The sequence below is a fragment of the Lissotriton vulgaris genome, unplaced genomic scaffold (assembly GCF_964263255.1).
Source record: "Lissotriton vulgaris unplaced genomic scaffold, aLisVul1.2 SCAFFOLD_5614, whole genome shotgun sequence".
Taxonomy (NCBI): domain Eukaryota; kingdom Metazoa; phylum Chordata; class Amphibia; order Caudata; family Salamandridae; genus Lissotriton; species Lissotriton vulgaris.
The window spans coordinates 95,708-122,288 of NW_028243085.1; the positions used below are offsets into that span (position 1 = coordinate 95,708).

Below are 26,581 nucleotides of genomic sequence, written 5' to 3' on the forward strand. Positions count from 1 at the left end.
TACATTTATACTGCTAACCCAGGTCTCGATCTGCCCCAGTTAGATGCCTAGAGCTTTACCTCTACGTCAATGAGAGCTATCAGTCTATAGTTAAGTGACTGGACCAGAACTCGATCGTTTCTGAAGAAGGCATTGGACAGGCCATTTAGGCCTGGAGCCCCATCACATCTCGGGTGTTTTATTATGATCAATACCTGCTTTTGAGGGATCTTTACTCTATCTTCCTTCAGCTCGTGCTTTGTTGGTTCTCTAATTTCTTGTTGAGATTCTCATTTCTTTTTGAGATTTTTCTTTGACTTGATTTTAGAGTAGTTTATTAATATCTCCACTGGTATTGGGCTGTTTGTGGTATCTGGATTCTCGTTAGTACTTGATTTCAGGTCTTTGGACTTTGTGAACGAGCTCATGTATGTTCTGGTCCCATTTAGTGCATCGGAAATGCTTACTGCACTTGAGGGGCTGTCGTATTATAGGTTACTTCAATGTGAGCTCTCCATGAATTCTCCTTTGTCTGAATTGAAGTGGCGATGTTTGTTTGCCGTTTAACAAAAGGTTGATGTTGGCCCAAAACCATTTCGAATTTCTTAGCATGCTTGCTTTGAGCATTTTGATCTCAAATTGCTCCTTATGAGTTTGCTTGGCAGCCTTAATTTCCTGTTTCATTTTTTCTATTGCTTTAATGATCTGTTGTGTTGGTTGGGAGCCCTGGGTTCGCAGTGTCCTTAGGTGTTTGTATAGCAGTTTTTTTTTTAAAACCTTTATTGTGCAGATAGGAGCATACAAATACGGGCCTACAACCAGTCAGGCCGGCCACGACACATTATGAGAAGCACATAAATCAATAAGGAGGTTTCCCGGTAGCACCCAGCATTGTGTAAGCAATTAGTTCAGTCTGAGAAAAGCTGAGCACGACCGCTGAAAACAGGATCAAAGAAGGTTAATTTTATAATAGGGAGTATAGCAGGATCAGTTGCAGTTTTTAATTATCTGAGTTCCCATAGCGGGCTACGAATCAAGCATCAAGACATCGATAAAGACTGTTATCAGCAACAGTTCACATCAATCAGGATATAGACGCCATATTTCAAATCAGTGCCCACCGTGGCCCGTCGCTTGGCCACCGACCACCTAATTATCGTACTGATACATAACGGAGGAACCAGAACAGCAACAGTGGTTACAATCATCCTCTATACTAACCTAAATAATAAGGAAAAAAAGGGGGGGGGGGGAAGTATTATAAAGAAGAAAAGAGAGAACGCCGAGCTGCTGCACGCGCCCCACAGCTATAAAGGCGCGCAAAGTGACTGAGGATCCCGCTATCGGGGTTAGGGCGTGCAAGTCATAACATATGTGCAATCAATACCGTAGAAAGAACTCGCCCCCATCCCCACCTGCAATCACACCATGGGGGACACGCACAGACACGGCGCCCCGATAAAGGGATACAAAAGAGCCATTGAACTAAGGGAAAAAAGAACAGATCAGAGGCCCCAACCCACCCACCCCACCCCACCCCGCACCCCTGCAGAAGGCTACGGCCTACCCCCCCAGCAGCGTGCCTGTCGCCCTAAATAGGAAACCCGAAATATAGAAAAGTCAGAGAGAGGGAAAGGAATTAAAGAGGCAAAAAAGGGAAAAGAACCAGGGGGGGAGGAGACCATCAATCGAGTCGTTCGGCCCCTGCCCCCCCGCCTTCCCACACATTTATGCAACATCAAAACGAGATCGACACAGTCTCAGGTATCCTATACCCTCCAAGGAATCGTCCATATTATCGTGATTGGGGGCATTCCTCATCTCCATCCGTTAACCAGTAGTCCTCCGGGTTCAGTCCGGCTCACCCCTGTCCTTTCCTAGTCATCGCCACCATACGTGATAGAGTAGTGGGCAGCAAACATTTCAAGGTGGAGAGGCCACTCGATCGGAACAAAACGGGCAAGGGTGTAAACCAGAGGACCCCGGCAACCAGCAACAAAGCAAGAACTTTTCGCGGCAGTCCAGACTTTCCATTAGTGACAACTGGAGCAGCAAACAGTGTGGGTGCAGTCTCGCCGCACAGGAAAGCAAAGTCTCCCCCGCAAGGTAACAACGGGACCTCACCGAAGCAGATCGAATCGGCAATCCACGTCGCTCCCCGAACACTCGAGCAGGAACGGGCCCCAGCGTGGAGCCCACACCCGCGCCCGCCACAATCAAAGCTACCTGGTGATTCGGGGCCGCAGGCATACAGTCTTGTCGATGCACGGCGGCAGCACTCCCCGCAGCAACTGAGGGGGACGAAGCAGCGCACACTCTAAGTCGAGCCGCGTTCATGAGGGACGGCCCAACAAAAATGGCGGCAGACCATCTATGTTGCACAGGGGCGACGGGGGCTATGGCCGCATGTAAAGACTGTAGGGCGTCAAGGACATCGCCAAGCGTGGGCTCACGCTCACAGGACCAGGCCCCCGTGCACTTCAGCGACACAAGTTCGCCGCCCTGAGTAAATCCGTGACCCACGGCGTCGGCCGCCATCTTGCGGGTCCAGCAGCGTCCCCACACGCCTCAACTTCTGGAGCGGGCTCTCAAGCAAGGCCACCGCTGGAGTTCACTCGAGCCCCAGAAATGGCAACCTGGGTGCAGAAAGGAGCCACCAAAAGGGGGGTCTGCCAGCGCCACCGCCCCATCGGCGTCACACGCCGACTCCGGGCGCAGGGCTTCAAGATGGCCGGACAGGGCAACCAAGGGGGTATCCTGCGCGGTCTTCCCCCATCCACGGCGTGCCGCGACCTACCACAGTGCCCCCCGGCCGCTGGACTGGCCCCGGTCAGTCTCCACCGGCATAACCGCCCAACGGCCTCTCCCAGCCGCCCCCTCTCCTCCACCAGGGGCCGCCGCCGACACCGTCACTCCGGCCGACCTACACAGGCAAGTCTCCGGTCTCCACGCCGCGAAGGCCCCGGATCAAGCAGGAGCACAGCTTCGGATCCGCAGCTCGCAGGAGCCCCCGGGTCAGACGGTGAGTACGAGCGTTGCTTCACCATTCCATTTCTTCCGGAGTGTCGTCTCGGGGCAGGATGCTTGGCAGGATATGTGTGTTGGGCAGGAAGGCTGGCGGAGCCGAGCTACAGTGCGGCCATCGCGGTCGCGAGCTTGGCTCCTCCCCCCAGTTGTTATTTTTTTTTTTGGTCCGTATTTTGTGTCCCAGGGTGCCCCACTGCTTCTGGGTTTTTTGAGAATCCTGGATGGATGATTTGTTTGTTTCCTGCCCTTCGTGAGGATTAAATATACTGTACATTTTCTTTATCTGAGCAGTTACCTGATTTTGTTATTTTTTGCCTTTTTAGAGTGGCTGCCTTTTAGGGGGGTGGGGGGTTAGGGGTGCCCATGCCTCACCATGAGCCTGATTTGTTCAGGGTTATCCCGCTCAGTTTATCTTTTGCATTGAGCGTTTTTTTTTAGACTGAGTTGCATTTGTCCCCAGGTTGATTAGTTTGCATTTCCTTGCTTTCCTTAGGCATTTTTTTCCCTTTTCGTAAGCGAGGTGGACAGGGTGGGCTGTTTGGGGCTTATGTCTGCTGTTTGCGAGGCGTAGTCGGTAAATGACACCTTGTGCTCCCTCTTGGGCTTGTTTGCTAATTTCCTGGGGCATAAGAAATCTCCATCGCATAGGGTACAACTCTCCCTGCCTTTTCATTAATGGCCTTCTTGTTCGTCTATAGCCTGATTAGAGTATATGTGGGACTCTGTTGCCGGTTCCCTGATGACCACCAGCAACTCTGACATTCCAGTTCATCAATTATTTGGGGGCAGTGGCAGATGTAAAATGTGGTGTCCCTGCCTTGCTGTACCTTCTTTATCATGGTGTTTAGATCTTGAAACTTTGCTTCTATCCCCTGGATGTGAATGGCTAAGATATTTAAAAGTTTGACTTGAGTGTCTAACTTGTCTGCCTGGTAGGTCATGGCGTTTCCGATCGTTTCCATGGTGGTTAGTAGTTTGGGCCACATGAAGTCCGTAGGAGGACTGGAAGTACTTCCATCTGTGATTGATTTTAAATGATCTAATTGGAACAAGTGCTCCATATATTCTTTATCCTTGCTTGGTTGTTCATTTCTTTGTGGGGATGTGCGTACCAGTGCCATAGCGGGTCTAGGCTCTTAAGCTCCTTGTGACGAGCACCCGCTTAGCATGGTTTGAGGTGTTTCGTGGAACTTTTGCTGATTGGGGTTTTGGGGTTCAGGTGATAATGCAAGCTTATTGTGATTTTGCACCTGCTCGAAAGCCAACCCCTGTACCAATGTGTGTGGATCGGCCTTTGAGAGGAGAAAATAAGCAGTTGCAAACTGACTTAATATGTAATCCTGCTGGAGCGTGAAATCAACTTCTCTTTTTTTCGTTATGGTTTGCGATGGCACCGGTTGTGATAGTTGGTTAGTGAAGAGGTCTCAGCTTATCCCACTCATATGGACTAGAGCCTCCACTAGCTGGACATGGTGAGCTTGAGGAATTACAGGTGGATTTTGAACATTAGGGGTTAATGGCTTGCTTTATCTTCCAATATGGGAGAGCGGATTTCTATACTCCCAGAGCCTGACGTTTCCTCATTTTTGTAGTTATCGCTACTCTGGCTGGGTACCTCGATGCCTTTGCTTAGGGGAACCAAGTTGTCATTACTTTAATTCCTTAGGGTCCTCGTGGTCTGTGCCGTGCATCCCGTATGAAATATTGTGGCTCCCGGATGAGTCTGCAACATACTTCTAGAAAGTCTGTGATCAACGCCCGCTTGCTGGCTGTGGTGCCAATGCCATGTGGGGTGAGTGTGGATGGATCTTCATCTTTTGTCCATCTGAAAATTTGTCTAAAATAGTCTGTTGCGGCAGCACTGGCGTCCGCAGTTGTGTTTGTAGGGAGGCTCATTGTCCCTCCCTTTGTGTTGTTGAGTTGGATGTTTAACTCTGAGGCAAGTTTGTGCTGTGGGTTGGGCAAGCTAACTGGCACGGATTTGCAGGCTATGCAGGTGAAACCAATCCTGCCTAGGACTAGGGATTGCAGCCGCCCACTGAAGCTTTGTCAAATCAACTGCCCCAGAAGTGTCTTGCCCCCCCCCCCCCGCCCTTTTCCGGTTGAAGTTGCTCGCTCCCTTGTCTCGTCTTGTCTTTGGATGGTGATGGGGAGGCAGTAATTGGGGTTCTTTGTGTTTTGCAAGTGGGGCCTCGGGGCAGACGCAGGCTGCACCTGGAACTAACCGCGCCGCCTCCGTCTTAGCCTGGGGCACATGTTTAGCGGCTGCAGTCCGGCGTCAGCCTCACTTGCGGGCACACTTGGGTGATACTCGTGAATTAGCAGGGTCATCACCGGGGCCCCTGTCAGCCGCCAGCCAGTGTACTCTTCCACTCACCCCCCCCCCCCCGCAAGATCACCCACCCGGGTTGCCATGGGTTTGAGGTCTGAACAGCTGCAGCCATGCTGCTCCTGCTCTTCTGATTCAGCCCCGCCCTCTGCAAACGCCTCAGTTAGAAAAGGAGGAAACTCAGGGGAAAGCAGCACTTCTCTGGATGGAGTGTAATGGAGAAATTGGTTTGAGTAAGTAACTTTTTCTTAAGTAGTGGTATATTTTCCCAAATTTGAAACCACTGCCAGCTTGATGGATGAATACTAGTTTGGCTTGATACCAATAGCCTTTAAGTGTATGGTCCTCAATGCTCTGCTTACTTTTAGGTCTCCTGTCATGTTTCTCATCTGTGCAGATTTGGTTGGAAGCTGAATGTTGAATGCATAGTTCTGTTTATGATGTAGACCATTTTTAAGAAATGCAGTATGTTGGAAAGTCCTTCAAACTAACTCATTCTATGGACATGGTCCCTATAGTTGCTTATACCAGAATTATATATGGTGATATTTTCTCTTTATAGGAGCAGAGAAGAAACGAGAGGCTTGAAAAAAAGAAGCAGGTCACCAAAGGGATGAAGGTGAATTCATTGATTTACTGTTTTGGTCTTTGACCTTAATAGTTACACGTTGACTCATTGTATTTCTATTTTTTATTGAACATTTTATTGGATTTTCCCAGGTACACGACCACTGCAATTCAGGCATGTTTGTAATTTATGCTTTGTTAAATGAATAGTTGGATCTGGAGCTGCGTTTGCTTACTACGAAAGTTCTTAACAGACTCTGCATCCTCAGATCTTATTGGATGGTCCGATACAGTCTACCCGCACATGCAAAAGGTCCAGAGCACTTTTTAAAGGAGATGCTTTAATTTCACACACTGTACATGTCTATATAAAATGTGCCATTAAATGGATTCTCCATGGATTTCTTTTTAAAACCAAGCCAGAGGTGGAGCTGAACACAACTTCACTGGCTGCTCCTTCTTTGGCCCCAACAGCTTTCCAGTCTCCTAATGTGTATGGATGCTTAATTGACTTTCTGATAGACTGTAGGTGGTGGCACTAATGACAGACGATACACTGCTGTGACTGCAACCAGTGCATTTGGGTGCCCATGATTGAACCAGAGTTGTTGGTGCCATCCACCAAACAGAAGTTCGCAAAATGAAGATTGAAGTCCTAGATTCTGGCTCTGCATGTGAGCCCCTGGCACATCAGTGTTCCCATTGTGCTTGGAGCTCCTATCCTCAGGTGGGGTTGAAGTGGTTTTGGTGAGTTGATTGAATCTGACTCTTTTGTTGTGTGCTGGAAACTCCAGGAAGTGTGGGATTTGCCAACAGACCAGCACTTTTCCTAATCAGTCGTTGCATTTGAGGGACTTTACTCGCACATGTATTTCTAAATGGTGTCCACGGCCAGACCAAGTCCATTCTCAATAAAAAATTTTAAAAAATCTGACAAAGTGGACATTTCAGCAGGAGGCAAGATCGAGGTGAAAAAGGAAGGGATGACTACACTGAAAGTAGAAAGCCTTTGCATTGGATTACTAATTGGAGGGTGTAGAATGTAAGGTGACTGAATGAAATCCTTAGAAGGAGCTATGATCAAATGAGAGCAAATGGAGATTGGGTGGGCAGAGTGAAGGCCAAATTGCTTATCCAAACTGAGTTCAAATATAGTGTCCGGTTCTGCTTGTGCAAGATAGAAGTGATAAAACATTTGAGGTGTGTTATCTAGGTAGGGTGATTTATGGTCCCTTAAAGGTCCCCCGAATAGACTGGTCCATGTGTTAAAATCCTTTTCATAGTGCCTTAGATATAATGTAGGCAACCTGGTCAAGGAAGTTTATAGACAGCCTTGCAGGCCCTCAGGACCTCCAGATAAGAATGGTAATGGGACCGTCATTGTGATCCCAGACAGATTTGCTCTGGGACCTGCTGCATGACCATGCCCCAGATATAATTTTCATCTCTTAAACCTGGCTGAACCCTGCATTGGTAAATGACATCACCACAGATATTCCTCGGCTACAAGATTACCAGACAGGACAGACCTCGCAAGACCAGAGGCAAAAATCTCAAACATCTACAAGAACTCCATCAGCTGCACCACTGTCGTGTCCTCCCCAACATGAACACCTGCTCTCAAGCTCCAGACAACCTGCGTCACTGAAGAAAAAAGTTCCACAGCGGATCTGGCAGCCAGCACCTCTATTTTCCGATGTCCCTCAAATGTCCAATTTATTGTTGTGCTGATAACCTCCAGGACCTGCTGCGGTTTGGTCCTACTGGAAATCCAGACAAAGACTTTAGAAACAGAATGGAGGCAGCACCAAGTATGAAGTAGACCAGGACCACGTAGTATCAAAAATAAATTTTCTTTTATTTTTTCATTTATAAGACAGCCAACGCGTTTCGCTCCCCAACCATGGGAGCTTCGTCAGGGCAAGGGTGTTATCAGATCTTGAAGCGACGGAATGACGTCATGGGGACACCGCACTAACAGGACGCTTTTAGCATTTGTGGTGGCAGCTTATTATGGTCTGCACATGTGCTTGTCTTTGGATGCCAAAAACTTTACATTAATTTTTGGAATATTACCTTCTTGGATAAATTGTGTCTTTTACTTATAAACCCTTGACGTGTTTAAAACATTATCCGGATATCGGAATTTTGATATAGGCATCCGTACTGTTTTGGTCAAACGTTTTCACTGACGTCATTCTGTTGCTTCAAGATCTGATAACACCCTTGCCCTGACGAAGCTCCCATGGTTGGGGAGCGAAACGCGTTGGCTGTCTTATAAATGAAAAAATAAAAGAGAATTTATTTTTGATACTACGTGGTCCTGGTCTACTTCATACTTGGTGCTGCCTCCATTCTGTTTCTAAAACCTGCGTCACTGAGCTTAAGTTAGGTTTGTATTCTGTAGACCATTCATAAATCGGCAGCCTAAATCACTCTTGACCTCCATGCCACAGTCTCCTCTCACCACACCTGAAGGAGCTCCACTGGCTCCCCATACACAATCCAGCGCAATTCAAACTCAGCCACTTTCAAGGTGTTAAACACCACTGGTGCAGCATACCTTAACAATCACATCTGCTTTCATAAACCTTCAAGACACCTACACTTGTCCAGACTCCTACTTGCAGAAATCCCACGCATACTGGAAACTTGATCAAGCTGGTGAGCCTTCTCCTACATTGCTCCTAAAGTGTGGAAATAACTGCTGCTACACATAAGGGCATCGGCCTCTAATTCCACAAGAAGCTGAAGACCTGGCTTTTTGAGTAGTCCCCCCTAGGCCCTTGGTTTGGCTAGACTCATCTGCTCGGTGCCAGAATAACCTTCTGGGTGATTGTGCGAGCTACAAACCTAACTTGAACTCAGTAATGCAGGCTGTAAGGATACAGCTGCAGGCTGAAAAAAACGAGGTGCCTGACATGGTGGTGTTGGCCTTGCTGTAGTATCTAGGTTGGTTAACTGGTGCATGGCGGAGATTCCAGTTCTCCTTGTTCAGACAGAAGTTAGGTGTTTGTTTTTAGAGAATATGAAGGATTCTGACAAGACTGGTATAGCTTGATAATGAAGAAACTGGAGGTGAATTGTTTATTTACAAATACTGCTAGTTCTTTGGGGGAGGTGGGGCTTTTGTTTTTTAAATGAAATTAAAATATCTAGCTGGTAGACATCTTGGTCTCTTACTGCTCATATGCATCGTTACCTTTGTCTTTTCCCTTGGATCTTTAACCTGTGGCAAAATGCACACTTAGCTTTTATTGTGCATTTCTTTATGGGTAAAATCCTGGGGTGTGGAATTCCAATCGCCCGGTGCCCAGGACATATTGTTTTTGGTCAAGGACAGACCATGTTTTTGTTCACAAGACATGTAGTCCCAACCACTGTGACAGAAGCCCTTTCGCTGCCAGTTAACATTGCAGCAGACAAACCTTTAACCCACCACACAGTGGCAAAGTTGAGGTCTTCACCTGTATGTAGATGTTCAGAAATGGGATTTGTGTATTAATGTAAATCCTTTCTGTTAGCGTGTGAGATCTAAGGAAATACGGTGAAGTGAAAGCACAACTTTCAATGCTGGCAGTGCTTCCAATATAACATTTGCAGAAGTTTGCAAACATGTTTGCACACTGCTGCAAACTAATTTGTGGCCATTTATCTTGCTCCCAGAATGCTTCTTTACTACATGCAAAATAAGCAAAAGCATGTAATTAAGTTTACCAGTTTGCTTCCAAAATAAAGTATCCAATATTATTTGTGACTTGGAAAACATTTTCAAAGGTTAGACATTTTGCTAGATTTTCATGCAGGTGTTGAGGAGAATTTAGAATGCCTTTCGCAAAGGCATCATTTAGTCTTGTTTTATGCATGTGAGCACTTTAAAAAATAAATGTGTGTGTGTGTAGAAAAACAGGACTTGTGGGTTCCGCTTTTCAATAAAAGTGCATTGCAGGCAAATTTCAGGGATTCACGAAAGTACACCTGGAAAGTAGTCACAGATGCAGGTTTCCAGGCATACGACATAACATTTGTGAATTATGTTTTTGCATAAATATGCAACCATATACAATCCTATTTTGGGCATGTGAAAATATGCCACGTAAGTTCATATTCACTTCTTAAAAATGAATTTCTTTGTACAGCCAAAGCCCCCCAAGCCACTCAAAAAACTCAATAAAGACCTTGGAAGTCTGGGCCTCCCGAACAAGTAAAAGGACCTGCCACTTTCCAGACTCCTCCTTGACCATCTTTTTACCATTGTCGACCGTGTCTGAGACACTCACGGCAAACTCCTAGACCGACCACACCCTCGTCAAATTCAGCATCCCTGTCCCAATCTAGTGCTCATGCACCACCAACCAACCAACCAGCTCCCTCTGGAAAAAAACGTATCACCCACTGACATGAACACAGCAGCAGCCTTCCCAAGCCATCCAGAATCTCAACAATTGGATCAACAGCAGTACAACAAGACCTAGACCATAGGCCAGTTGGTACATGGAGGAATAATGAAAAGCCACTGCAAACAACTGGAGCATGAGCAGGGGCAAAGCAGACCAGAGCACATTCAAATCAGCCCGGAGATGCTATTGTTCAATGATCCTGACCACCATACAGGCTGCCCTGGCAGACCACATTAATACCAGCACCTAAAGAAGCCCATTGATTGTGGCACCTCCGACTTTTGCACCAATCTTGATCAATTCTTCAGCAACAAAATCACTGCCATTTATAGCAACTTCAACCCAACAGACCTTACCAAATGCCTCTGTCTTCTCAAAAGAACAAAATGCTAACCAGTAGCCTGTCATCACCCAGAAGAAACTGCCACCATAATGAAGGCCATCTACTAGAGGGCTGTATCGGATCCCTGCCCTCTTCCCACCTACTCCAGATTGCAACACATCATTCTGAACACGTCACCTCTTCCAGGACCTACTGAGTTGCTTGGAAACGTGAAGCTGTCCTCCTTTGCTGAATAAACACTACGCTTGCCAAGAACAGACCGATCTTCCTGCTAACAGTCCCTGCTAATGTTCTAGAGAAAATCATCAACCAACTCCTCACCCAATACGATTGTCACCACCAACCCCCTGCAACCACCAACTCCTCAATACTACGCAGTTTAGTTTCAGACCAACCACAGCACGGAAACTGCCTTGATCCTCCCCACAGATGACCGCTGCATGACTAAATTGAAGAGACAATGCAGCCCTCCTCTTCCTGGACCTCTCTGCTGACTTTGACACTCTCTCCCACCCTATCCTTACCCAGTGCCTACATGACATAGAAATCCATGGGCACACACTCTGATGGATCTGCTCTTTCCTGACTGGAAGGACCTAGTCAGCCTGGCACCGTACATCTAAACGCCTGTGACCTCACCTGTGGTGTTCCTTGAGGACCTTCCTGGAGCCCAACCCTGTATAGTGCATGCATGAGCACTCTAGCCGGATCATCCTCTGTCACAACAACTTTCTCTCCTACGTTAACAATACATAACGCCTTCATTTCCTCACCAACAAGAGGCCCAGTGTCCAATAAAGTTCTATGCCCTTTGGATGAATTTGGTAATTTCGTGGTCATTTCTTTAATCTTCTCCCGACTGGACTACTGCAGTGCCCTATACCTGAATATTAACACATACTCTTTGTAAACTGTAGGTGGCACAGAATGCAGTCTTTTCTTAGTCTTAATAGCCCCAAATGACTGAGGGCATTTGCACGCTGTACTGGCACCCTATTAGAATGCGCATCTCCTTTTAACGCTATTTGCTCGGTCTTCCTAGATAAAGGGTCGAAACATTTTTCTGCTGTTTTTAATTGTATGCTCCAGGTAGGATGCTTAGTTCCTCCTCGGGTAGGAAAGTTATAATTCCTAGCTTTTGTAAAGTTTGATGGGGCGGCTGTTTCTCTTCTGTGGCTGCCAACATCTCTAAGCAAGGCTTCTTATTGTTTAAAAAAAAATCTTTTGAAACCTGGTTATTCTCATCTTGGCTCTTTTAGGCACTGTAGCAGTTGAGGGGGGTGGAGTTCTGCTTTTTTGGTTTAGCGCTTAGAATCCATTGTGTTTAATGCATTCGATAAATGTTTTTTTCTTTTTTCATTTCGTAATTGAATATGTTAAGAAATTAACCAGCATTCTGAGTGGTCCCATGACTTTTACAACATCTTTAGGGGTCCCTATGAAACCTCTATATATCCTCCTCTAGGTCAAGGTCCTACCTTTACTTCAAGGGTCTTGCCCTCAAAAGCTTAATTACAAATTCTTTCAGAATACTGCCTTTTCACGCCTTGGGAGACACCAGGAATTCTTGAATTTTTTCTCCTGGCATGCATCTCTATTCTTTGTGTATCCTCCATTAGCTGCCTATTTTGTTGTTTCAAGAATCATATCTGCTGCATGTTATTTTGAAGGCCTAGGATTAATATCTCCATATTTTCCTCCAGAAGCCTTGTCTGCTCTGCGGAGTAATCTAATTTAGAGTCGTGGAATTTGCATGCTCTCTGACTGTCCTTTTGGTTCTGTCCAGAAGTCTCTGCGCTAACCATTACATTGCTCTTAAGGTTTAGGATTATACTTTTTAATTCCAGGCTGGGCTCACGTGGTCTGCCTTGAGGCTTTTCACAGGCACTTCTTTTCTTTGGCTCTAGCTCAGAGCCTGGGTCGCTCACCCTTTCAGTGGCCTCTGATGTGCTTGGGGGGGTTGTGAGCAATCAAACCTATTTGTTAGGAGGATATCTGTACCTCACATGGTGGACTATGAGGCAACCTCTGGAGGGAGGGACTCTCTATCAATACACAGCTCCCTTCCCCAGCCGCGTTTGCCTTTTCACTGTATCCCCCTCCGTTATCTTCTTGCTATGTCTCTCTCCCTACTAATGTCCATGATTTTGTAAAAGGAATTTAGAGATTATTGTGTTTTTACTAGCTATAAACTTTAGGTCTCTTATCCCTATTTTCTGGCTGGTTATACAGCCATGAAAGGGTATAGGGGAGTTTCTTAATTATATGCAACTTTATGGCAATACCATCATTCTCCTTGCCTTTGATCTCCCCCAATTCAGCCCCCCTTCCACGTGTTGACATTGATAAATATCTTCTCAGGGCTGCTGTAACAGGCCTTCTGTCATTGGATATCCTGCCCTGAGTAAATGTGCCTGCGTGGTCACAGTCCTTCCCCACCCATCCCCCCCCCCCCCCTCTCCAGTAAGACCTCATGTAAGACCTGCACCAGAATCAAGTTGAAGTAGATTATTCCTGTGCAAGTGTAGGTCCTGGGTGGATGGTGCCCCCGTAAACCCATCATTCAGAGCACTGAAATCAGTTCTGCCACCTGTGTCCAGCAGAAGTCGCTGGTCTACCCACACAACGACCACACATAGGAAGAAAGAAACAAAAAAGGGATGAAACCAGTTCTCATCCAGGGGATCCTCATCAATAGTCATAATCTACGAATAATCCCCGCCCATGTGCGGGATCCCGGAGCATATAGAAAAATACATATATATGCATTTGTGAAAACATATACATGCAGCCTAAAATGTTTCCAGCATGGCAAAAATGCTGAAATTAAATAGGTTTGCTTTGTAGTACTTACCTTCCCATCCCATAAGGAAAAAGAGAAAGCAGTAAACAAATTGCCATACAACAATGCTTTATTGCCATAGAGAAAGCTTGTAGTTGCCGGCAGCTTGTAGTTGCCGGCATTTGCCAGTAGACTGCAGTAGAGTACTAAGAAACAAAGAAAAACTGACACCTTGCCTTTAAGGCATTAGAGTAGGGGTACCATGCCTTTAAGACCTGCAGGAGACCCTTGCTCCCATGATCCACCACAGGTGGCAGTTAGGTCAGTTCTTTTTTCCGGCTCCTTCTGTGAGGATCCTGGAGTTTGAGCTCTTCAGTTTTTTGACTGAGTGATATAATTGGTATTTTTCTCAGGAAACTCGACATTTTCTGACTCCTAAAGGCTTATTCTACTTGTTTTTTGGTTTTACCATAACTTTTTCCAGTCAGAATGCCAGCTTTATTCAGGAAATGCCCTTCCTGTGGCAAGAAGATGGCACTGGCATATCCACACTGTGTATTGTCTTCCATCCTCACACACTCCTGACCAGTGCTACCACTGTCAGAAGTTTTCAAGGCGGACTTTGCGTCACAGGGAACGTATTAAACTTCATGCCCAGCTGGAGAAGGACAAGAGTTATCATGGAGGTGACCATGGAGACTTCAGATCACCTTCTTCAAGCAAACTACACCGAAAACTGCGACATACAACCTCTTCTGAGTCCAGAAAGAAGAAGGTAGCGGGAGATTCAGCGTCGAAGAGACCCAGACACTCTTCAGCGTTGAGCGATAAATCACCATTGCGGCGTCAAGATTCTCCGCCGCATATAAGTAAGTCTGGTATGTGTAAAGGAGGGCCCCCGCAAGGAGAGCGTGTTATGTACAACACACACTAACACTGAATAACACAACCATTAATCAAGGGATATTAATCAGATGAATGACAAGTATTGTTCTTTATTTAACAATACCGAGTTACAATCAGTTTGGAAAATTTCATCTCTAATCAATAACCCCAGTAAGAAAAGGAAAGGAGGGGAGGGAGGATGTGCTCAGGGCGATGTCAAGTCAAAGGAAAAGTACAGTCATAAAGAATTATGAGTTATAACAGTCTGCAAATCAAAATCAAAACAAATCTGATACAAAATGCCTAAATTTTTAAAGGCATCCTTTAGGAAACTGTTATATGGCAGACATTCAACGGACACAAACACAATTCCGAATGTTCAGGGGCATGTGCCGGAGGTCTGAGAAGGAAGAGGCGTCGACGTTTCGACCCCTAGCCGTAGGCTACTTTAAATCCTTATACGGGGTCTTCATCAGGACGTGTGCAGGACAGGGAGAAGTGGGGAGGGGCAATACTATAATAGACACACAGGCGAGAGGCGTTGTTCCACTTGGCACTAAGGGCGTCGTGAATGGTGACAACTTTATAGGTCACTTTGAACTGATTTGTTAGAACATCATGTTAATTGAATAACACGTGAAATAGCCATTTCCGTGTTTGACAAACTTCAACGGTGGTTGAATCAGGAGCTCGAGTTACACGCTAATGCTGTTATTTGGAAACCTGCTCCTTTGACAGAATCACATTACTCGGAGGCTTATCTCAGTCGACTCCGTGAGGCAGCTACGTGAAGTCGTGGGCGAGGTCACAAACTAGTGAGATGCTTCAATCAAGGGCACGAATTACCCGCTGAGGCTGATATTTGAAAAAATGCTCCTGTGACCAAATCATATTACTCGAAAGCTTCTCTCTGTCAACTCCGTGGGGCAACTAACGCATATAAGTAAGTCGGCGTCTATGCACAGCACTTTGGGCTCGAAGGCTGTGGGTCCTGAGAGACCTGGAAAGTCTCAGTCGACGTTGAGGCTTCCGTCGACATAGAGACGCTCTCCGCCACCTTCGAGGGGGTCGGCGTCGAGAGTCATGACTAGCACCTCGCCGCAAGTGTGCATGTCAACGTCTAGCATCCTCTAGGTCCCACCACTAGACGTCAAGAAGATTGTCGCCAGCACGACTTCGTGGGAGATCGACGTCAAGGTCCACAGGCCGACGTTTAAGGTCGACGCCGAGCTCCCCAGACCAACGTCTAAGGTAAACGCCGAGGTCCCCGCATCACCGTAGGCTATCTCGTCCGGACCACTGTCGAGAGAGGGACGTCATTCCCATAGCCCATCTGCTCGATCGATGCTGATGGTGACGTCGATGTCGAGGCGTTCGACGTCAAGGGATCAAATTACAGCTGCCGCAGAGGAAACCTGGCGTACATCAAGATCCAGGTCCAGATCGTCATCTGGGGACAAGTCCTCATCCCCACAACTGCATACTGTACAGATTTTACCGGAGAAATCTCTCAGACCTGGAGAGAAGAGGGCCTATGGTCTCACCTTGCTGGCTGGAAGGTGTCGGGACAGGCGACCCCAGGAGTTCGGGCTAGGACTATTCTCGCATGTACTCTCCTTCCAGGACCTCTCCTCCGAGAACCGTCCCTGCTAGTCCATCAAAATCTTCCCCCAGAAGACTAAGATCATCTTCTAGGCCAAGATCGCCTTCTGTACACCGGTCTTGATCCAGGGGTTGCCACAGCTCTCATCACGGCCTTCCCCATAAGGGGAGATGCACAAGATCCCCTACATGGTTTCCTCCACGAGGTCGGAGGTCCGGGACTATTCTTTGACCTTCTCCTCAACTCCTCCATCGCGGGGGTCTCCTATCGATGACATTGCGACGTTCATAAATGTGCTGGGTAGGGGTGCGAAGAAATTGAACATCACTTTGCATACCCCTGTGGTTCCAAAGGCCATCATCCTCAACACCTTACAATATTCGTACAGCTCCCAGACCGCTGCTTCCTTTGGTGCCAGGATTATTGGAACCAGCTATGGCTACCTTCCTCAACCCTGCTACGGTGGGTTCTGTCCCATCCAGGATTGCCAAAAAGTATAAGGCACCAGCAGAGGATCCCTTATTTCTCAGAGCTGATCCACCAGCAGACTGTCATTGTGGCAGCAGCCATGAGATCTCACTCAGCGTCTGCTTCATCCTCTGTCCCCCCCGGTCTGCTTCATCCTCTGTCCCCCCCCTGAGAAGGACAGTAAGCAGATGGACTCCTATGGCAGGAAGATGTGCAATACTTCGGCTTCTTACATGAAGATTGCAAGGGCCTCGGCTCTTATCGGACGATATGATAGGTCTCTTTAGGATTCCCTGACAAGGTTCACTGAAAAGCTCCCCAATGAAGACCTGCAGGACTTCAGCGAAATTCTGCTGGAAGGTGGTCTAGTGGCCAATCGAGTTATAAGTGCTGCAGCGGACGCTTCAGATCTTGCCGCTCATAGTTACTTCCATGGGGTCTGTTCACGACGCTCAGCCTGGCTGCGCCTCACAGGCCTCAAGCCTGACACTCAGAAAAAGATTCTTCCATTTAATGGTTCCTCCTTGTTCGGAGCTCACGCCGATGAGGGGATAAATAAAATGAAGACAGAGCTGGACACTGTCAAGGCTGTTGGCCTGGAGAAGCGCAAAGAATTCCCCAAATGTTTTAGTCAGGGGGACAAACGTTCCTTCCAGTATGGGGTTCAAACCCCTCAATGGTCCTCCCAGAACCAACAGAGGTTCCAATTCCATCAAAGCGCCCTGGAAGAGGAAATAACAAGCACCAACAGTCCACCTCCAAGCAGCCTCCCAAGCAGTGAGGCATTGCTTCCTCCGCACCCGTTCGCCACTCCGGTGTGAGGGAGTATCGTTTCCCACCTGGAAGAGTGGGGAAACCATAACAAGAGACAAATGGGTGCTGAATATTGTGCAGCATGGTTATTTGCTGAGGTTCAAGTCTCCCCCCTCAGCAATTGAAGCGCCTTCCCAAACTACAAAGTCAACTGTTACAGGACGAAGTATCTATCCTCCTCTCCAAGAGGGCCATAGAGTCTGTCCCATCTCTCCAAAGAAACCAGGGGTTATACTCTTGCTGCTTCTTAGTCCAAAAGCGAGGAGTAGCCAAAGAGTACAGACCTATCCTCGACCTGCGCCTGCTGAACAGGTTTATCAGAAAGAAGAAATTCCGTATGCTAGCCCTACATTGAATCTTTCCACACCTTCACCAGGGGGACTGGATGAGTGCCATCGACCTGCAGGACGCCTACTTTCACTTACCTGTCTCGGTGAAACATCGCAAATTTCTCAGGTTTCAGGTCTCTCGTCACCAGTATAGAGTGCTTCCGTTCGGCCTCAAATCTGCCCCGTGGACATTCTTCAAGTGCATGGCGTGGTGACTGCCTTCCTCCGCAGCTGGAAGATCTTAGTCTATCCCTTCCTAGACGACTGGCTCCTGAAGAGTTTCACACCTGTTCTACTCCAGAGCCATCTCTTGTACTGCCTCAACCTGCTGCATTCCTTGGGGTTGCAAGTCAACTACAAGAAGTCTGTTCTCAACCCCACCCAACGAATACACCATCTGGGCACCTCCCTGGACTCCGTAGAGGCAAGCGTGTGTCCGGAGGAGAGATGGTCATCAATTCTTAAGTGTAGCATCCTTCTCGACACAGTCCCATATCCAGACCAGTGTCTTCACTACTGGGATCGATGGCTTAGTGCATCTACATTGTGCCCAATGCACGCCTTGACATGCGACCTCTGCAACAGGCACTTGAGGATCATTGGTCTCGGAGGTCAGGTCGCTGGGAAGATCATGTCTCTCTTCACCAAGTTGCCAAGGGACTCCATCAGATGGTGGATGAAACGTTCTCACCTGCTACAAGGGGTCCCTTTTGATCAGACTCCTCCGACACAGACGGTGGTCACAGATGCCTCAATGCAAGGCTGGGGAGATCATATTGGCCAGCTTCAGGTACAAGGTCTCTGGTCCGAGACAGAAAGAAGTTATCACATCAACTTCTTGGAGCTCCGGGCAGTTCATCTGGTGCTCAAGGCCCTGTATCAGCCACATTCAGGTTCAGACAGACAACACAATGATGTTCTATCTGAACAAACCAGGAGCCACCAGGTCACGAGTCCTGTCTCTGGAAGCTCAATCCATTTGGCAGTGGCTGCTGGCGAGAGGTCTCAATCGTTGCAGTCCATCTTCCAGGGACCCTGAATGTTCAGCTAGACTGCCTCAGCAGGGACTTCGTAGAAGCGCACGACTCTGTGCTCAACGAAGACGTTGCTTAAGAGGTCTTTCTGCAATGGGGAGTGCCGGACATCAATCTGTTTGCAGACGTGGCAAACACTAAATGCCCAGTCTTCGAGTCCAGATACTCTCAGCAGGGATCACAGGGGAATGCACTTTTAATCAGCTGGTTGCAGACATTGCTGTAGGAGTTTTCTCCTCTCCTTCTGATCCCGGCGGTCATACAGAAGTTCTACAGGACCAACACCAGAATGATCCTGATAGCGCCAGAGTGGCCACGCCAGTGGTGGTACCCAGATCAATTCCAACTGTCAGAGGTTCTTCACCGGAGGCTGCCCTGCCACCTGGACTTGCTGACCAAGAACGAGGGGAGTGTTTCATCCCAATCTCCCTTCCCTCGGTTGTCTGCATGGCTCCTGAGGTCATCCAGTACGGCCATCTAGACCTTTCAGCTGACTATGGACATTCTTAGAAAAGCAAAGAAGCCCTCCACCAGAAAGTCTTATGCTTTCAAGTGGAAGAGATTTTACCTTTGGTGTAAGGACAGCGCTCTTGAACCGACTCTAGGTCAGGAGCAAGTGATTCTTCCATACTTACTGCACTTGGCAAGGTCAGGCCTGAATTACCCCGCCATCAGGGTCCACTTAGCTGCTATCACCGCTTATAGAAAGTCTCCTACCCAGACCTCATTCTTCCAAATGCCTGTGGTCAAAGATTTGCTAGAGGGGCTTTAAGTGTTTCCACCAGTGAGGTCCCCCTCTCCTTCCTGGGAGCTTAATATTGTCCTCACCAAATTAATGGGTGCTCCTTTCGAGCCTATTCATAATGCGTCTTTGCAGCATTTGACCTGGAAGGCTGTGTTAGTAGCCATCACTTCAGCCCGTTGGGTGAGTGAGATTCAGGCCCTGTGCTGCAAGGAGCCTTACACTGTTTTTCATGCCAATAGTGGTGCTGCACCCTCACCTGAGCGGTTACACCCATAGGAGGGACCTAGCAGGTAATCAAGCCCCTTAGTTTAGTATAAGATAGGAGCTGTGTCTAGAGACATTGGATTATCCTGGACTGAAACGAAACTCTTAGACCTTCGTTCTATTCCGACTAGAAGACTGAAGACCTCTCCCTTGTGGTCAAGGAGTGACCACCCTGTGCAAACAGGCACCACCAGTAACTTGCCGGTTTGCTTTGTCGATGCTCTCGCCGGAACCTGAAGACTCAGCGACTCAGGAACTGTACTTCCAGACTTCTCCGACTCCGATCCACATCAAAGCTGAGACCCGTGGCGGACACGAGAGACGTGGGACCGGACACCCTGGACTACCTGCTCTTTGCTAACCGTGCAGCTTCTGAGGTACCCTCGAAGTTGTGCATTGGAGATTGAGAAGCCCCAGACCCGAGCAGCATTTGCACTGAAGCTCAGCCCTCCACACTCCACGAGTGCCGCGTGGGGCCTGCGCCTGCATTTCAGCTCAACGCATCTTCCCGGTTGCTAGCCCCTTGGCTAGTGAGCCCTCCGAAGACGACTTTGTGAAACTACCGCTTGCCTGGTTGCTCCAGCTTCCCTGCAAAGGAGAAGCTCCCCAGACCTTGCTGGTCTGACCTGAAGCCAATCTTCCCTTCCTGCGTGGATTGCGTTATGTATCTCAATCTCTGACCTCATAAAGAGTTCAGAGGGGTGGTGTTAGTAATAAATACATAAATATTTTGTATATACCTTGTGTGGTGTCCTTTCATTTGGTATTCAAGGGATTATAATTGGTAAAACAGCTTCCTTCACATGCTCTCTGAAGTTTTAGCCTAAGACTGCAGGTCCATGCTACCACTAGGATAGCTGATCTACAAGGTTGACTTTACAACCACCATCATAAGGGTCGGTTAGACTGGTGCAAGGTGCCCACTAGAATAGTGGACATCATATTCCAGGCTAACTTCTCACACTAGATTTTTAGTCTTCATGTTGAACGGTTGTAATTTTGTTATAAACTATGGGGAAAAAATATTCCTATAGGAAACCCCCTCATCCAACTTGTAGAAAAGGTACAACTGTAGCCTTGACTGAGTTTTATTGTTGATAAAACCCTAAATTAAAAACTTTTAATCTACGACTTTTTTACTTTTGGAATACCTGCATTTAAATGGACTGGTACATCCATTTGGAAGAGGGTATAGATAGATAGATATTGGAACACAAAAGAAACTGAGTCCATTTTTTTATAACCGTTAATGTATCTCATTGACCTATGTTACAAGTGACATATTTACTGTTAACTTTGCTAAAATGGAGATATAGATAAGTAACTGGAATACCAAAGAAGTAAAAAAAGGGTAAAATTAAGAAAAAGAAATCCCTTTACCTTCAGTTGAAGGCATGTTGTCTGTCTACAGCGTAAAACTGTTTTTTTGCAACACATTGAATCACCATTGATATACTCTTTACAAAATTGTGCATAAATTCATTTCACTGTATATTCCAATATAGAAATGTGTAAAACAATGTTTACTAGGTGCTTAGCCTGGAGTTTTTAAAGTGAAAACGTTACCCTTAGTTCTTGAATGCATGTGTTGGTATTCAGTGATATTTATGGTTTAGGGTGTTCATAACACATTTACTTGTTTATCTTGCAGGCAGAAAAACAAGTTGAGGAGAAAGATAAGCAAGGTACATTGAATGTTGTTCACTTTAAAAAAAAATCTCCTACTTCTGTTTTTTGTTAATTTTATTTAAGCATATAAAATTCCTTTTGCAGCTGCGAAAAAGAAAAGGGGTAGAGAAGATTACCATATTTCAGATGTCATGTCAAAAGAGGTAAATCTGTCAAGTAGTACTGAAGCCACATTTTTGGCTGTAGCTCAGTGTTTGTTTTGAAGCACGATATTCAAACACCTATTGGTTGAAATGGATTTGTTGAAATTGCTTTTAATGTATTTGTCACTTTGATGTGCAATAGTACCCCTGACATCCTACTTTTTGTTGATGATACATGTCCAGAGTACTCTCACAAATTGTAGGGAGCTTTTGTCAAGTTTTGAAAGCTGTACAAAGCATTTGGTGTATGCAGTAGGCTTGTTAACCAAAAGACAATTTGTGGTTGTCATGTTGACTAACCAGGGAAGGATTCAGGTAAGACTGCCCCAAATTCCCAAGAAAAAGAATGAAATTACTTTTACAGCTCAGAACCCAAATTGGCTACATTGGCCCAGGCCTAAATGACACGTATGGGGTGGGAACAATAGTTAGTCTGAGGCTTTACTTAAAGCAGGGTATTTTCGAAGGGCGGAGTTTAGGCCAATGAATTGCACTTCACCCCGCGCTCCCAGCTTGAAGTGTGGAGGACCACAGACCTAAATCATACAATGGATTCTCTAAAACCCTTAATGAATTGGCCGAGTTGTTTGCAAAAAACAGGATGCTCTTCTTGTAGGAGTATAATAAGGTGGGGGAAGGGTCGTGATTTTGGATTAGGTATCAAGGGCTTCCAAGTACATAAGTTATGAGCAGCTTATTGACCATTTCAAAAGAATCGCATAGAAAAGAACAGGGATTTATTTTTATTTTATTCTGTAAACCGTATCTTTGTTTTTTTTTAATCAGACCGCCCTAAATAGCTGAAGTTGGTGTCAGTAAAATCTCGAATTCATGTTCATATTAGACCTGCCGTACAAGGAGCTGACAGTAGCCATATCACTTAAAAAAAATAAAATAATAACTTGCCATTTGTTTGGTATTTATCGTGACTTCTCCAGTGCATTTAGCAGAAGCTGCAGCCCACCCATTATCATGGTTTGAACAGATACATTGTTCTTGGGTATCATTTGTGGATGAGGTTAAGAAGGCTATAGTGTAAATTGTCCCAAATGTGAAAAGTCCTTTCTTGGGTGCAAAAACGTGTAATTTAAGTGGACTGTAGTCTTACATTAGTACAATCTTCTTTTTTTTTTTTTTTTTTTTTTTTAAATAACCAATTTTATTTGGTTATTTTGCAATATGTAGGGGTCTCAGCCCCACCATGGCTAGAAAGGTGTAGAATTAGCTTGTGCCAACAACCATATTTCTGATTTATAACACCCACCAAACATGTAGGTGACAAACGAAAAACTTAGACCGGTTCCGGTCTCCATATTTGTGCAAGCGGTGTATTCGTCATAGTGTGCAACATTAAACATCTCCATATACACATTTTAGACCTTACAGTGGGTATATAGCCGCACATAAAAAAGATCCATTCTCAGGGGTCTGACTTGGGCAAGGGGGGGGTCGATACCATTATAGTCTGCCCATCGAGTCCAGATTATACAATGTTTAGTGGGACACCCCCGGGCCTCAAAAACAGCAATCTTGGCCCCCATACATTTATCTAGCTCAGTTTTCCATTTGCCCAAGTTCAGGGGCGATGTTACCTTCCACATTTGCTCTATGTCCCTCTTGGCCACAGTTAAAGCTAAAAACAAAAGGTGCTGCTTATTCCCAATTCCCCCCCCCCCCCCCCCCCCCCCCATACCCTCTGTAGAATGTAACAAGAAAAGGCGAGGGTCATGTGGGAGATCCCATGACAGCACTTGATGGAGGCATGATCTGATTTGGTGCCAAAACGTCTGTAATGCCAAGCCGCTCCAGACCGTGTGTAGAAATGTCCCCTCCTCCCTATCGCACCTCAGGCACATAGGAGACTGAATAACACCCATCCGCCACAGGCGCACCCTAGTGTAATACGCGCAATGTATATACTTAAATTGAATAAGCCGAAAACGCATGGAAACCACCACACCCCTGGGGCTGGCGATGGCTTCGGCCCAATCATCATCATTGTTGATTTCGGGTAGATCTGCCTGCCATGCAAGCTGTCTTGTCCAGTGTGGTGGGTGTATGGGTTGTCGGTGTATAATAGACCTGTTTGATCTTGTGGGGTTGTAGGTCTCCTGTAAGCAACCGGCCCTCTAGGGGCTGAAACTCAGGGAGGGATTCTAATGTATGGATCTGGGGTAGGAGTGCGTTTCGGAGTTATAGAATTGATTTGTGTAAATCGAAATAATCTTGTAGTTGTTGGAAAGATTTCTTTGTGGTGCCATGCATTACATCACGACGGTCGAGATCCCGACGCGGTCCCACCCTCTAAACCCTTTCAATGTCCTCACGGATCGGAGGTACGTGCTCTGCCATAAGGGAGTCATTTGAGTAAGTGTCCCCTACCAGTCCATCTGTCAGGTCTTAGTCTGCCAGAGTTGTATCACCGCCCTGCTAGCAGGTGGCAAATGATTGAGACGAATGGAACTGTACATTAGGTGGAGGAGTGGGACCTGATCCATTGAGGCATGTTCAGCCGAATATGCTGGGTCCGTTGAAGAGCTACACCACCATTCTTTTATTACCAGAATATGGGACGCTACATAATAGGCACAGATATCTGCTGCGGCGTTCCCTTCCCAATATGTGGATTGTGTACATGTACGGAGCGCCACTCTGATCGCCCCACATTCCACATGAATGTATTTTCTATGGCTGCAACTTGTATGAACCATGAGCGTGGAATGGGGTATGGGTAATTCTTTAGGGGATGCGGGGCAGGGACACCATTTTAAAAATGTCGGAGCGCCCATATAGGGAGAGGGAGACCACACGTCTGTTTCACTGTTTAGGCCAGCCAATAGCAGAGTAATATTGCGCGCCCAGGAGACTTTCGGACGTGGGAGATATATATGCCGAGATATTTAAAGCCATCTGTCTCCCAGGAGAGTTGCGATGCCCAGGTGTCACGTCCCTGTTGCCCGCATACCGTGAATAAAATAGATTTGGCGGGGTTAGCATGGAGGCCCGAGGTACCCCCAAAAACCTTGAGGATTTCCAATATGCGGGGTCCCGAGTACCAAGGATCAGTAGAGAGGCTGTGAGTGGTGCCCCTGAACAGACACCGTCAACTCCGTGTATAGTAGGCGCACGCAAGCCAAGAAGCTAGGCCCAAAGTTTATCGCTTCGAGGAGCTGGAATAAATACACCCAGCTCAGGGAATCAAGCGCCTTGTCTGTCTGCAAGAAGCAGGGCGGCCAGTTGGCCCATTGTCAGGGCTGCTGCCATGGCATTATGTATCAGTCTGATATTTTGCCGAGTAGTCATGTGTTACAAAAGGGGGTGGTGATGGACTGAGCATCTGAACCAATCAAACACTCACACCCAGTCAACAGATCTGGGTTTAATCCATCACTGTTCTTTAGCCCACTCTGCCACCCCAGTTCAGACATGGCCATATGCAAATCAGTCTGACCCTGTGCCTCATGGGAACAGTCCAGCCCGAAGTGCCACCCCCTTTTGTACCGCTTTGTTCGCCATAAGTTGGCAGGGTAGGCTCAGACGTGAGTCCCTTGCTCACTTTGCTACTGGATTCAAGCAAGCCGGGCTGAAGGCGGCTGAAATGCCAGAAACCGGTCCTCGGAAGCTTGTTTCCGGTCCAGGTAAAGCATGGCTTGGCAGTTCGGGCTGGACTGTTCCCATGAGGCACAGGGTCAGACTGATTTGCATATGGCCATGTCTGAACTGGGGTGCCAGAGTGGACTAAAGAACGGTGATGGATTAAACCCAGATCTGTTGTCTGGGTGTGAGTGTTTGGTTCAGATGCTCCGCCCATCACACCCCCTTTTGTACCCCCTTTTGTACCGAGTAGGCATGTGTGGCATAAAGCCCGACTGATCTGGGGGAATCAGTTCACCGATCCAACTCCGCAGGCAATCAGCTAACACCTTTCCCAACAGTTTTGGTTCAAAATGTGTAAGGAAGATGGGAGGGGGGGGGGATTCGAGGAAGGGTCATTCGGGGGTTGGCCGGGCTTATGAAAGAGTACAATTTCTGCGTGGCGCCAGTCCGTTGGCAGAACGGCGAACTCCGCAGCCTCTTGGATGGTCGCCAATAGATGGGGTCCTAATGTGTGTATGTTCGGCCTTAGGAATTCCATTGGGAACCTGTTTGGTCTGGAGCGTGGCCAGGATGGAGTGCATTGAGTGCCCCAGTGAGCTCATCGGGTGTAAAAGAGCGTTCAATTGTTCACGGAGATGATCGGGGAGACTGGGAGGGATATCTATCAAGAATTCAGCAATCCGTTCCGGCGAGATTTGTTAGTGTCTGGTATAAAGGGCAGTACATTTCCTTGCAAATTTCGCAGCGACTCCCTGTGGTGTTGTGTGGAGGGACCAGTCGGTACTGCTAATGGCAGGGACAACCACTGGGGAAGCATCTGCCTGGCAGAGTCTATGGAGCATCTTACTGGACTTATCGCCCCATTGATAGATTAAGTGCTGTGACGCCTCCCAGACCTCCTTTGCTTCGCCTATAAGATGTTGCCGAAGATCCTGTTGCGCCTGCAGCAGATTCCGACAAATAGGGTTCGGATCGGTATTGAGCTGTGAGGCCAATGTCGCTTGACGTGACTCTAGAGCAGGGGTACTCATAGTACGGCCCGCGGTCCGGCAAGCCTTCCTTGGCGGCCCGCGGACCTTGCAGACAATCGTACCTGTGCTAAAAAAAATAGTTATTAGTGTTAGGAAACACCGCCGCAGCAGCGCTTGACTCAGAGACTGATAATCACTGCTCCCCTGGCCCCCACAGAGCAGAGGCTTTGTTGTATTTCACCTCGTAGCGCCCCTGCATCTCCACTCTGCTCTGTGGGGGCCGGAGGAGAAGTGATTGTCAGTGGATATTCAGGGGCGCTACAACAAAGCCTCAAACATGTAAATGGTCTTTTAAAGACCTGCCAAGTACTTTGGTGTGGCTGTCTGTGCGCTCTGAGGAAGCTGTCTCAGCCCGGGCTGAAGGTGACTCAGACAGACACACACACAGTGAGATGAGAGAAGGGGAAAGGGCAAGAGGGAGGGAGAGAGAGATGGAGATGGAGAGGCAGAGGGAGGGGAGGGAGGAGAGGGAGGGGAGGGAGGGCAGGAGGGAGGAGGGAGAGGTAGTGCAGAGGAGAGAGGGGCATGATAGAGGGAGGGCAGAGGAGGAGAG

The 26,581-nt window shown here is 47.2% G+C and overlaps 1 protein-coding gene across 1 annotated transcript in view; it reads left to right on the forward strand.

Annotated features, from left to right (window-relative positions):
- LOC147668706 (lymphoid-specific helicase-like) overlaps nt 1-21,449 on the forward strand; it is a gene marked incomplete at its 3' end in the record, with an annotated part of 82,801 nt that extends 61,352 nt beyond the window's left edge. Inside the window, exons 4-6 of the mRNA XM_086948493.1 lie at nt 5,898-5,954; nt 21,220-21,253; nt 21,342-21,449. Of these exons, the coding sequence (XP_086804619.1) occupies nt 5,898-5,954; nt 21,220-21,253; nt 21,342-21,449 (199 nt within the window). The remainder of the gene's footprint in view (nt 1-5,897; nt 5,955-21,219; nt 21,254-21,341) is intronic.
- Between the last annotated feature and the right edge of the window lie 5,132 nt (nt 21,450-26,581).